The sequence below is a fragment of the Poecilia mexicana genome, unplaced genomic scaffold (assembly GCF_051168715.1).
Source record: "Poecilia mexicana isolate PSO_F unplaced genomic scaffold, ASM5116871v1 scaffold_15, whole genome shotgun sequence".
Taxonomy (NCBI): domain Eukaryota; kingdom Metazoa; phylum Chordata; class Actinopteri; order Cyprinodontiformes; family Poeciliidae; genus Poecilia; species Poecilia mexicana.
In genome coordinates this window covers 28,863,234-28,876,786 of record NW_028263384.1, presented here as the reverse complement: position 1 = coordinate 28,876,786, position 13,553 = coordinate 28,863,234, and the positions used below count along the sequence as shown (strand labels likewise).

At 40.3% G+C, this 13,553-nt stretch overlaps 1 protein-coding gene and 1 long non-coding RNA gene across 2 annotated transcripts; one reads left to right on the top strand and one right to left on the bottom strand.

Annotated features, from left to right (window-relative positions):
* The first annotated feature begins 5,293 nt into the window (after nucleotides 1-5,293).
* LOC106925625 (uncharacterized) lies at nucleotides 5,294-6,071 on the top strand. The gene is made up of 2 exons (XR_001419889.2): nucleotides 5,294-5,433; nucleotides 5,632-6,071. It is a non-coding gene; the product is annotated as an uncharacterized LOC106925625 (long non-coding RNA).
* A 4,554-nt stretch (nucleotides 6,072-10,625) lies between these two features.
* On the bottom strand, nucleotides 10,626-13,096 carry LOC106925626 (homeobox protein vent1). Its single transcript, XM_015000067.2, has 3 exons — nucleotides 12,770-13,096; nucleotides 12,459-12,691; nucleotides 10,626-10,906 (listed from the first exon to the last, which is right to left on the bottom strand). The coding sequence occupies exons 1-3, from the start codon at nucleotides 13,032-13,034 to the stop codon at nucleotides 10,652-10,654; spliced, it is 753 nt and encodes a 250-aa protein (XP_014855553.2). The 5' UTR covers nucleotides 13,035-13,096; the 3' UTR covers nucleotides 10,626-10,651.
* Nucleotides 13,097-13,553: the final 457 nt, after the last annotated feature.

Genomic DNA, 13,553 nt, shown 5'->3' with positions numbered 1-13,553 from the left:
GCTGTTTTAGGATCTCTTGTCACTGTAAGTACAAAAGAGGTGCAGCTGGGCCACACCCTCCAACCCAGTGTTCACATGCTCACCTGAAAATAGCTTAAAACAGATGTGCAACTATACAACCTCTTTGAAAAGCAGAAGACGGGCCTCCTGCACAACCAACAAGAATGCAGCGAGTGCTTTCTGGATGGTAAGTCAACAACAAAACACGTGTCTTCTCCAGCAGCCATTGTACAGCATGCAGCAGTAAAACCAGCTGACAAAATGCTGGAGCTCCACTTGGGTTGCTAGGTGATGGGCTGGCCTTCGCCTGGGTTGCCAGGTAACAGGCAGTGGCTGCTGATTTGTGACGTTACATTGCAGAGGTTTTTGAAACGAGTCATTTTCCAGACACTAAAAAACATGAACTTAGTGCTGCAAACCAGCTCAGTGTTTTTTAAATGCTTTGACTGTCTGTAGAAACATAGAGACACGAATGGAAGTACAGAAATGTGCCAAACATAAATTTTACATGCTTAACTTCTTCCTCTCTGTCCTTGCATTGCTCTTCCCAAAACCAGACAAATTTTAATGAAAAACCAGCAGGACTTTTAACCAATGAGCAGCTATGCTCATCACAGTTGTGTTTGGCAGCAGGTGGCATCATGGTGTCCAGTTCTGCACAGAGCCTAGTGGCATCTCCTCCCACCCCTCCGCCCCTCCACCCTCCTCTCATGGCCTTATTCTGTCAGTCCCGCTGCCTGATGCAGATTGGCCCCCTACTACAGTGGGCTCAGGGACACAAACCCCCTCTGCCACCGCCGTCTCCATCTGTTTGACGGCGTCTCTAGCATCACAACAAGGCAAAGGGATGGAGGCGATGTTAAAATTCACCTAGTGTTTATAGAAGCAAGTGAATAGAGAGAAATGCTGCAGATGAAGGCCTGCAGCAATGAAATGAAATGTTCATGACTGAGGAATGCTGGGGAAAAAAGCAGCTTAAGCTATTGAAGGCATTCTGTATCTGCATGCCCTTGGACCAGAATAGTTTACATTGTTATTGAAGACTGAGTCTGCCATTGTTACACTGTAGTCGCTGCAGTTTCTCTCCAAGTCAGCAATCGCTTTGGAATTTAGATATCTGTTTCTGTGGTTTACGCTTAAAAGCTGAAGGAGATTGAACATCCTTTTGATTTTTTGTAGTCATTTAAACAGTGAAAGGATAACATTTGCATCAAGTCTCTCCTGTTTGTTAACGTTAAGTTTTTTTTTCTTTCTGACTTAAAGAAGTTCTGTGAAGTCTTGTGTTGACTGAATGTTTTGTTTTCCAATAAATGTGATGTTTAAAAGGAGAAAATGTCAGTGTGCCACCAAAAAATATGATCAAGAACTGTAATGTCTTTATTTGCGGTTTTCCTAAATCTATTAAAGAGTGAGAGAAAAGACAAACAGCAGATCTGAATGTTGCATAGATTCCCTCTTCCAATAATACTAACAAATGTTTCTATGTTTTCATACATTTTCTCTATTATGAAACATATTTTCTCCACTGATGTTTATAAAGTTTGCAGTTCCTTGCAAAAATATTCACACCCCTTGAACTTTTCCACGTTTTGTGATCTCACATCACTGATTCACTGACTGATGCTCTTCTGGCTCATGTTTAAGTTTAGGTGGACTCTTTAGTTTTCCTGTGACAGAATGCACTGATCTGTCCAAAACCCAGGGTACTGTTTAAAACCCAGCCCTGTTTTAAACTTCTCTTGAGCAGAATGCTGAATTCTTTGATCCTCTCATTCCTAAACTTCAGGTCAGTGATTTGATTAGATTTCACAGAGATGGACTCAATCTAGTAAAAAAGCAACTTGTTAAATTAAGAGCATCAGAATCGGGGGATCTAGAAATGCACATCACATCTTTTAGCTTTAAATAAAAAGAAAATTCCCTCCAATTGTTTGTGTTGGTTTTTGTCACAATAGACTCCAATAAGCTTGCAAGCATTTACAACACCTCTGATCACACTGTGACTGTGCACAGTTCATCGAAATGCAGCTCATTTAAGTTTGAATTCGAAAAGTTTGTGATTCAGGCGGAAGTGATTGTTCCATTTTCCAAGAAAAGCCTCTGAGATTTCTAACAGCTGAGTCACTTTAGTAAAGTCGAAACTCCTTTAACACTAATGAAACGGCACAGTGCTGGCCACACCATTTGTTTTCAAGTGAGCAGACTAAGAAATATGAATCACTGCCACAGCTACTGCAGTCCTGGTCAGTAAAAAGAAGAACAAATCAAGAATTTTGCTTCCTAAGATGTGAAAGAGATCAAAAAATCTTTCCAAATCAAAGTTCTTCCTTTAAAATCCACTCAGTTTATTAATATAACACCAGTTCACAATATTTCGTCTCAAGAAACTTTCCAGAAAAGTTTTGTTTTACTTCACTTCAAGTCATATAATCTGTGAAAAACATCTTTTTGTAAAAGTTACAAACTGCAGCCTTAAAACATAAAAAGAGAAATAAAAAAGGTAGGCTTTAAGCTTGGAAGGTGTTTATCAAAAATCACAAGTTGTCTTTTTTCAAAAGGTCATACAACATGTATGTTGTATGTATGTATGTTGTATGTATGTTGTATCATACAACATTGTATGTTGGTCATACAACATTTGCAGCTCTAAATGATTTTTATTTATCTGGACTGAGGGCAAAAATGACTTTTAGGGTCTTAAAGCTTGAAGAGCTTAGATCTGATGAAACTTTCTGTAGAGGTGTAGTCAAAAATCTCTTTTTAAACTCCAACTTTGTGAAACTTTCATGCTGTACGAAAGGTTTGTATTTTCTTCCATGTTATTTATCATTATGGGGGATGTTTTTTCCCCACAGAATGAATGTACTCACATTACAGACTTAATCTTTCTTTAATTCTTCAGCATGGGATCATGATGCAATAAAGGAGGAATTTAATTCAAGGGGTTTTCCTCATGTTTACCAGGTGCGCCACTTTGTGTGTACGGCTTTGTAACTACCTGCAAACAGAAGCTGAATTGCTCATTCCTTGTGTTTTTTTTTATCTTTCATGTCTTTCATGTCTACCCTAAGGGTTGTCATTGTTCAGCATAAATAAAGAAATTGCCTCTCTGCTCTGTTAAACTTGCAGGCAGCTGCAGAACTCATGGTAAACAGCCTCTTTGAAGGCCTTTTTAAGCAGCATCTTACTGTAACAATCCCAGTAAACAGAAACAAACAGAACTTATTTTTAACAGGAGAAATTCAGTCAGAGCTTAATGCATTTTTATTTATCCTACAAGTAATTTGTTTCCATTCCCACCAGTAATGGGTATGTTTGAGTCAGACAGTGTTTGCAGATAACACCTAACCCGTTCTTGCAGTTAATGAACATGACAGATCTTCCAAATTGCCAATTGAAGCCTTAAGAGGATCTACAGTTTCCTTCCTGTGTTGTGATTCGCCGTGTTGTTCCCTTGTCCTGTCAGACTGCATTCCCCCAAATGAAATGTGCTGACTGAACTCTCTCTGCCTCTGTGGCAGGTGTGTTCAAACGAACAAGCAACTATTGTTGCCTCTCTTTTTTTGTTATTATTATTATTTCCGTGTTCAGCGAGACATTTCTGCTTAACTCTGCAAATTTGCCGCTGCTCAAACGAAACACTCTGCAGCAAAACAAGAGTGGATTTTAAGAGCTGCATGTTGAAGAGGCTCCAATTAAAAGCTGGGCCCTCCTGAGACCATCTGCAAAGGAGTCGATTGTTGGCGGTTGAGGGGAGGACCGCTGCAGAGGCTGAAGTAACACTTGTTACTTTTTTATATGTTTATTTTGCAGAAGGGAACTGAAATATAATCCTTCACCTCCTGTTTGAAACATATTTCTCCAAAGCAGCAGGAAGTGCATACTACATGCACACCACACAAAGATGCCAATAGTTTTGTGTTTGAACGGAAACAGTATTATACAGACCATGCTAGACCTCGGTCAGCTGCCAAGTTTGCGACTACTATCCCCATGGGGTGGCCTACGGAAGTTGTGCTTAAGCTTTGTATTCCAAACATGAGCGATGCCGAGTTGAAATGCAAAATGCTCGGTAATCCCGAAGCTACACGCTGAGGCAGAGGTTGTAAACATGCGGCCGGTGCCATAATGGAATCGTTTAGATCAAAACAACATAAAATGGTGCTAAGATGGCCTAGTTAAAGTTCAGAACATAACTTGAAAAGTGACGTTCACAAATGCTCCCCATCAAAGCTGACTGAAGTTGAGCTATTTTGCAAAGAAGAACGGACCAGAACTTTGATCTGTAGATGTTTAACGCTGGCAGAGACACACGGATAAGACTTTCATCTGGAACAGGGGGCAGCTTTTTAATATTATTTCTATTATTTAGCCAAGTAAAACCCCATTGAGATCAAGATCTCATCTTCAAGAGGGACCTGCACAGAAATATGAAGCAGATTCTGTTCAAGATTTTAGTTTAGATGTGGATGAAATGTGTAAAAAATGACAACTTTTGCAAAGCACTGTATATATGTATTGTATTTTTACATTTTGTTCTATGTAGTCTATTTCTACAATCCATCTCAGACATTTAAACTCTATTTTGATGAGAATTGGGACACTCTATGTGCTTAAACTGAAAACAGATTCAGCAACGTTTTGCACTTTTTATTGAGTCTGCTTTGGTTGAGTTAAATGGTTAACTTCTCTCCCTTTGTGCTACTTAAAATGCAGAATAAACAGTAGTCTACTAAAAGCACATTAGGAAGTTTTCAGCTCTGAGCTGAATCTTTGTGAATCAGCTCTGTAGATTGCGATGTGACATGACCTCAGCTCAAGTTGAAGATAGATTATCCCTGACCAAACCTTGTGATATACGATGCCCTGCTGTGAGTGGAGGAACAGAGCAGAGCTCCATCTTCAGACGGCTGCACTGGCCTTGACTTGCCAAAACACTCCCGCTGCACCCCACGCAGTACGAGAGACTGTGCGTGCCTGTGTCAGTGTCTCACTTCTGAGAGTCCTTGTCTGGAGACCTTGAGGGCTAAAAGGCATGTGTGAGTGGAGGAACGAAAGGGAGAGAAGGAAAAAAAAAAGTTGAACAGATAAGAAACTTTTCCAATGCAGGAACAAGTTGTGCTCAATGTTTCTCTTCTCGGTTGCCTCTGACGTCCGCAGCTTGTGTGTCAGATAGGAGATAATAACTGTAACAGCTTCATTGTTAAACTGGGAGAATAATGAGACGTTTTCTGAGGAATTTGAGCTGAAGGTAAAAGTGTAACAAGGCGAGTGTTTGCTGTTCTCCAGGTGTGCTCCCATGGCTGGAGGCAGAGGAGAGGAGGACTGCTGAGTGAGCACAGCCGACTGCTAAACATCTTCAAGGTCTTTGTGAGGCATAAATGGGCAACAGGAGGTGCCTTCCCAGAGGAGACTCGTCTGGATGCTCAGGAGGTAAGTTCTCTGCACACCTCCCACTAATCATTTTAATGAAAATTACATGTTGAAAACTTGGAAAACTTTTGCAGCAAGGTTTTATTTCAAAGTTCTATCGTTGTACTTTAAGAACATTCTGTAGAGATGTCAACCAGACAGGGGGTTTTTAATGGTTTCGCTCTGTTAACTCATTTGTTTTTCTCTATGCCACTGCAGGTTTCGGCATGTTGCGGCAGGGATTGTTCCACTCGCTGTTCCTTTTTCCTATGCATATACTTCTTTGAAACATAACTTTAAAGAGGCATAAGGCATGGGAAAATGGGGCTGCAGAGGTATTCCACCCGGCCGAGCTCAACCAGCAGCATTCACTTCTGCAGGCACTTTCATGTAAGCCTTCCAGCCTGACGTGAAGCTGTGGAGGAAAACAGCTAAACAGCAGCAGAAAACAGGCAAATTTAATGCATGTCTGCAATGTGTTGACTCCAATAACTGCTTTTCTTTTATAGGAACAATCTTTTATTATGGCTCTGTTTGCTTTTGATCACTTACGGATGTGGAGTTGATTGTTTTGCATAATCATTCATTCATCTTGTCTTTTGTTTGTCTGACATTGTTGCTTTACTATTGACTTAAATAAAGAATCTGTTTCTCTGAAAGTCCTCACTGATATTTTTGTTGTCTTATATTTCAGTGTTTATTTTGCAGTCTTATTGACGTGAGCTGGTGGTTCACTAGAGAATGTTTTGGGCAACTCTGAAGAGCAATGATACTCAGAAAATGTCCTCAGTATTTGCTGCTTTAAACCAATACAAAAAACAGCAGTTTTAACCCCATTAGAGAGTATTTTCATATTCATTGTTATTTTTTAATAAAAATTTAAGTATTTAGATCCCAATAGAGGCTTAGTGGACAGTCAGATATTATGGAAAATGGCCTGCTGATGAAATTACAGTAATAATTGGCAGTAAGAAAAAAATTACAAAAAATCAATAAATTAATTAATTTGGAAAATAGTTTTAATAGACATGAGTGTCACAAAACATTAACTAACTAAATAAACATAGAAAATAAATAACATGTCCAAAAATAATGAGAGGATTAAAAAGAAAACAGAGTTGTGTAATTTTAGTAAACTTAGCTGAAACATGAGCAAAAAAAAACTAAAAATTGTGATAAAATCTGAAATAAAGGTAAATTCAACACAAACAGAAGCTGAGGTTGTCATTAAAATAGGCAATAAAAAAATTGGAAATAAAAAATAAGCATATGAAATGATTGTTATTGTCAGCTAAAACCAAGACTAATAAGATTCATCTTTTGTGTAAAATAATAATAATAATACTAAACTCATCCAAGCTGCCCTCAGGTCTTCAGTAAGACTCCACTGTGACTAACACTGTGAGGGCCGAGAGGACAGAAGCTCATCTGGTTCAGTGAGTCGACAGAAAGCATTAAAAACAAGAAAGAGCAAACTAAAATCCTCCTGAAGCACAGCTGTAAGGTGGGATGGGGCATAATATGAAAAGAAAACAAATAAGTAATCTGAGTATTAATTAATAGATTTTAATTAAAAAGATAATAAAGTAGGGCAACATGGATCCTCAGTCATCATTTGAAGACAATCATAGAGTGAAACTGAAAAATTCATTTTTGGGAAACAAAACAAACTTCATTGATATCTGAAATATAAGTTATGGAAAGAAAAGCTACAAATATTGAAGAATGTGGATATTTATAAATGCAAACTATAAGTGAAACTCTGCAGTTTACCTTTCAGTTTAACATATTGAAGTGGTTAAGATCTTTTTTATGATTAAATCATGTTATTTGATTTTATTTAGTTAACAACTTGAAGCTAATTATGTATTGTTTATTTTATTTCTATCCAGAGTTTAGTAGTTGGGGGTGGTGCTATCTAATCCTCAGTTCCTCTTCATTTTTAATTGACTGACTCTCTTATTTATTAGTTTCTTTGAGCAACAATTAACTGTTGACTGGTTAAATCATTGTCAGTTTTAGTGCTGTTAGAGGTTTAAGTTTTTTCCTTTCTTCTTTTTACACATCAGCCCATCTGTTTTAAACTCTGTAAAGCATTTAGTGTTACATTTAGATGCTTTAGAAATAAAACTTTTACTGGTTGACTTAAATATTGTTGAACATTAAAAAGAAAATTACACAAGTTTCAAAAGACATGTAAGCTCATGTATTTTGTTACATGAGCTATGAGCTATACATGTAATATATTTTGAATGTCTCATCTCCTGTCAAAAAAGAAAGAATGAAGAAATGTCAGACACGTAATCAGATGTAATCTGATTACTTACATGATCAGAAGCAGCTCTTTGCTTTTCTAAAGCTGAGAAAACAGGGACAGGAGTTTGGCAGAGTGACTGCACCCGTCACTTATTTAGCTCAGGTCAGAGAATGAGAGGCAATATGCGGCAGACTGGAGGGCGCCATCCCTCTGGCTTCCAGGGAAGTGCGAAGTCTTCGGTCACACAATACAAACTCAATATATCTCAATGATCTCGCTGTTATTTTCGCCTTTCATCCCACATTCACGATGCAAATTGACACGCAGTGGAAGGAGAGCAGAGCCACCAGCTGGAGAAATTCGCCTGCAGCATTAGGAGGCTTTCAGGTCTGTCAAAGTGGCGACTGTTTGCCAGTTCAGATTACGCGTTGCAATTTCGCCCTGAATTATGTTCATTTCATATATTATTTGTGACTGGGCGGGTTGGGTGCGGGACAGGCGGGAGATGCGGGAGCACGACGCGGTTCTCCGGGAGCTGTCCGCCCAGCAGGGTGCTGAAACGGGAACAAAGATCATCCCGACGAGCTTCCGTTTCAGTTTCATCATCTGAATGTGGAAACGTGTTAAAAAATGTAAAGTCTTAAAGTCAAACTTTGTGAGATAAAAATGTTTAAGAAAAGTTAACTTACAACCAGGCTCCGTGCTTCCTGCTGGTGTTTCTGCAGAGTTGAGTCTGGTTCTCGTACTGTCCCCTCATCTCCCTCTCCACCAGGCCAACCAGAGGCGCAGCCACTGTTGTCAGAGAAAGCAGAACTAATTAATTTACTCCAAATCAATCCGCACACAAAAGCTCTGATTGATCCCGCCACTGGAGACAACGTTTATCAGCTAACTGACTGTCAGCCCGAGGCCAGGGAGCACTGACTTATCCAGCAGCGTCCTGTGTGCACTTATCACGGAATATTCTGGAAAGCGCAGAAATCCACCTTGACGCTCTGAAGCCTTTGTCTGAATGTGAGCGGCAGCGCCACGCTTCTGTGTTTACATATGCAAAGAGGCCCGAGCAGAGCGATGGAAACAGGCTGGAGGTTTTCTCACCTTCTCGACGCCAGTGAGTCTGAGTCTCAGTTGGATGGTATCTCGGACTGAATACTGTCTGCATGAATGGATTGAAAGCTACCTGTCGGTCAGTTAGCTTTACAATCCTACAAATTCGCAAGAAACCCCGTTTTTTTTTTCTCCCGCAAAACCGGCTTTTGTGTTAATACCCGGTTGGACTGAGCTGCTTATTTAGGAGAAAATGTTCTTCCACGCTGTAGCAAATGAAAGCGCCCAGCTGTGTGCCCGTCAGCTAACCTGGAGGTGAAACCTTTGTTATGTTGGGATGAGGAGGGTCAGAAAACAATGATGGAAAGTGAGAAGGTTCCTTCTGATCTTTGTTTACCTCTAAGAACAAGACGTTTGCCTCAGGGGAGCTAGTCCCCATCACTCCGCCCAGGTACACTGCTGTGGAAGAGTATACACACCCTTTGCACTTTTGGTCACTTTACAAACTTACTGAGATACGTTTATTGGGGGGCTTTATGTAACAGACCAACACAGAGTAGTGCAAAAGCAGGAGGTGATTTAGATTGGTTAAAATTCAAATTGGTCACAAAATCAATCAAATTCAGCTGAGAGCTTATATATGCACGTAAATTCTGAAGTTTTGTCCCTGATTCTCAATCGACTGTAAGTCTGTACTTTGACTGGACCATTGTAACACATGAATGTGTTTTGATCTGAGCCATGACTAAGTTCAGGTCAACCAGAAACTGGGGTCTTTTTCAGCCCATATCAGGTTTTCTCCCGAGTTTTCCTGTCGGTTTTGGTGATTGGCCGCGTCTCGTTAAACCTGTTTTGTGTCATATTCTTTTTGTTATCAGCTGACGGATCAAACGGTGACACCCGTAAGATTTCCAAAGCTCGAGATGCAGTTTTATAACCTAACCAAGCTTCAAGCTTGACCCCTGACCTCTTGTTTGCTGAGAAATGTTTTCTAATAAACCTCTGACGCCTTCAAAGAACATCTACTTTTTATTGGACTATTCAATAAAAACCCCCAGAAAAAGTAATAAAGTTAGTGGCTGTAAGATGAAAAATGTGAAAACAGGAAGTAACTGTTTGGCACAGCCAGGAAACTTATAATAAAACCTGTCACTTAAATTATCTAATCAGGTAAACTAAATGTTTGACCCCATGACTGATAATTTCTTACTGCTTTGTGATGTCAAGTTTGTTTTTCTGTCCGAGAATCTCAGCAGCTAATCGGCTGTTTTATTGGAGGTTGCAGCCTTTGTATAGATCTCCTCAGGTCATATCCTCTGGTCAAACAAAATGCCAGACTCTCTGGAGCCAGGTCTGGGGACTCCTGTGGTAAATGTAAACTCATCAATGAGCGGCTTAATTAGGCGTAATTGTCAAGCATGATCTCCCAGTTAGCTGCTCTTTGAAGTGCAGGAATGGGGACAAACAGGCCTGGTGTTTGTCCCCATTCTCACTTTTTGTTGACACGGTATTGAAACCTAATTGATGTTTGATCCTGTTTACATTGAGTAATCCACTCTGGTTTCATTTATTGTTGACATTTTGGAACTGGGACTGAATCAAGAAATCCATACAGTGAGAACCTTTAGACATCTTTATCAGCGGTTTCTTCACCTTCCCTTTAAGATGAAAAACAGGATGTTCCATCCATGTGAAGCTGATCCTGCAATAAAGATTATATCATCAACTTTATCTCAGATGAAGCTGCAGTGATAAAAAGCAAAAGTAAACACCATAATCATTGCTTCAATAAAAAGGAACAACTTTTTTAATTATTATAAATAATAATTTATTCGTAATTATACAAAATCTGTACAAAATTCTCACAAATCGGATTACACATTTTGGGATCATAAGTGTCTGTGTCGAAATGAAGAGTCTCTTATGGGAGTTTGCTCAGTAGAAATGTGGATGCCGCATCATGAGCTGAGGCGCGGGGTGAGGAGTCAGCGGCTGCGTCAGGACCAGCTGCGGGACGGGCAGCGGGTAAAGGCCGTGGCCGGACGAGCTGTAGTGGGCCTGGTGCGCGGCCACGGGGTGGTACTGAACCGGGTGTAGAGGGCGGAAGGACACCGACGGGATCTGGGGGGCGAGGTAGTCCTGGACTTCCCGTTTCAGCTTCATCCGCCTGTTCTGGAACCAAGTCCTGACCTGCAGGAGAAGCAAAGGTCTGAATTTATCATCCAGGGCGCTTTACTGGGGAAACTAATCCACATTAATTATCCTATTATACACGCTGTGTTCGCATTTTACCAGGCACGTGTAGAGGGGGGGGGGATTTGGGGGCTTGAGCACCTCCCCCTTTTGCTCTTTGCCCCCAAGTGCCCTTTTGGTCAAATTTTTTTTTTTTGGCATTATTATTTCCTAAGCCCTCTTCTGACACATAATAACATGTACTAAAATTATTTGGTTTTTTGTACAACATAAGCCAGTCACCTTGTTACCTTTGACCTTTTGCCCGTGACGCATGACGCAGTTGCCTCTCGCGCAGTGAGATAAGGCGGCTAACTGGAGCTGAACAAAACGAACGTTCCAGATTACAGATCAGTTTTTGGTGAATTAAAAAAAACGTTTTTGGTGAATAAAGTGGAGTAGACCTGCTACTTGTCAGATGACGGAAAATGTTGAAGTGTTGTTTCTGCTTCAGTAGCAGTTTAAGCAGAGAGATGATGAAATACAACAAACACTGACAGGCCTCTGTGTCTCCCTTTCTCTGAAGAACTACTGAGGGGAGGAGACAGCCAGGAAAAACTGGTTCGCAGAGTATGAAGTTTAATTTTTTTTCCCCAATTATTCAATGAAAAAAAAAAAAACAACCTCAGTTAAGTAAAATAAAATTGTAATCAAAACCTTTGGAATTGTAATGATTTCTTCTTTTTTTTTTAAACATAAAGCTTTCTTTGAAAAACTTTTTTTTAATTAAATAACTCATTTTTGTCTCGTGAACTTAAAAAGTTATTTGCCAAACATAAACGTTTATTTGCACGCATAAGAAATCTTTTGTTGCGATTTTAGGCTCCGCCCACAACGTCATGTGAGAATCACAAGCACAACTTTGAGTCACAAGCAAAAACTTAGAATAGCAAGAAAAGATTTATGACATGTGCAAGTAAGTTTGTTTTGCAAATAATCTTTTCACTTCATGAGATAAAAATGTGTGATTTTAATTAAAAAAAAGTTTTTAAGCAAAACTCAGTAGGCTTTTCTCATGGTGACATGCTTTAACAATTAAATGTTTTCTTTTTTCTTTTTCTTTTTTCTGCAGTTCCACATTAAAGTTTGATGCAGCTCTGCTTTCCTGAATGGACCATCTTCATACAGTACCCTAAAGGGTTGCATTGTGCCCTTGTTTATATTTTTAATAGTGTAATTCTGTAAAGACAAAATATGTCTGGTGGTCTAGCTCTGATTTACATATCTTGCTAAATTGCGGGTTTGGATATTGCAATACTTTCCTATAACAAAATAGACCTGCAGAAAGAAATTACTATTAAAGTATTTCACATATGCATCGTGTTATGCTGTATATAGAGATTTCCCTTAGCTTTGATTGTACATCTCACAATTTTGTAATTTATCATTGTTTATTAAACTCTGAAAGCTTTGTGGCTTTGTTAATATTCTGTCTAGAATGAGGTTAGATGTGCCCCCTTTTTTTGAGCACCTGCCCCTTTAGTGGTCTCTGCGCGGCCCTGCGTTTTACCTGAGTTTCTGTGAGGCCCAGCTTCTGTGCCGTCTTCACCCTCTCCCCTGCGTCCAGGTATTTGTGTTTGCTGAAGATCTTTTCCAGCCTGCTGATCTGCTCCGGAGTGAACTTGGTGCGCACGCGGCGCTGCGGCGCGTCTTTCTCCGCCTCATTCCCTTCATCCACGGACGGGATCTCGGAGGATTCCGCTTCGCTCTCGTACCCGGAGGAATACCCGCTCACTTCAGAAACTCAAGACAGAATAAAAACAGTTACAAATCTGAAACTTTTACCAAAAAACATTACAAACTATTGATTCAGAAGCTTACTTGGCGAGGAAAAGTCTGCTGGATGTAAAGATGAGCCGACGCGGGAGCTCTGCGGTTCTCTGACCTCATCTGACCCTTCCTGCTTAGCGGCCTTTGACGGCTTGGGTTTTGGCTGCAGGTAACCTTTACCAAAAATTGGCGCGCTCGGCTGCACCATGCAGAGGACATGAGGTCTGTGCGCAGGGGAAGCTCTTTGCCCCTCCTTCGCCGCGCCGCCGCCGCTGTGGCTCTGCGCCAACCAGTCTACGGAAAAGTATTTCACCATGTCTACGGTGCTGCTGCTCAGTGGTCTGCAAATCCACCAAATGTCACAAGGAAACGTGTTGTGGCCTGCAGCCAAGGTTTTATAGCCACTCGCATCCATTTGCATATGTAGAGTCCCTTGTTAACGCCCGATCGATCCCGATGATTGGGGGATAATGGCTCGTTATTGAAGTCTTTACATATCCTGTGACCGTGTGAAGACCTGGCGCCACCGCGTCTCAACGGCTGGAGTTCCAGAGGACAGGATTTAAAGACTCTCACTGAATATAATTATCCTCTCACTGAGCCAGCTGTTCTTGAAAGGTTACAAATTTGGACGTTTACTTTCCACTCATTTTCAAAATCTAATTACTTTTAAAAAATCAATGAAATGACAAATAAGATAATTTAGTTGCTGGAGTGAATGATATACACATACAGTTTTATTTGTACTTATACTAAAGACACAAGAGTTAATATTTTAAATGTATTTGAAGTCCTGGTGCCAAATGCTGGTTCTTGGGTCGGACAGACAACTGGA

Excerpts from the sequence above, each read along its gene's own strand:
- LOC106925626 (XM_015000067.2), bottom strand. The coding sequence starts at position 13,034 with ATGGTGAAATACTTTTCCGTAGACTGGTTGGCGCAGAGCCACAGCGGC. Across the intron at positions 12,692-12,769 it reads AGCAGACTTTTCCTCGCCAA|TTTCTGAAGTGAGCGGGTAT; the intron begins GTAAGCTTCTGA and ends TTCTGTCTTGAG. Across the intron at positions 10,907-12,458 it reads TGGGCCTCACAGAAACTCAG|GTCAGGACTTGGTTCCAGAA; the intron begins GTAAAACGCAGG and ends CTTCTCCTGCAG.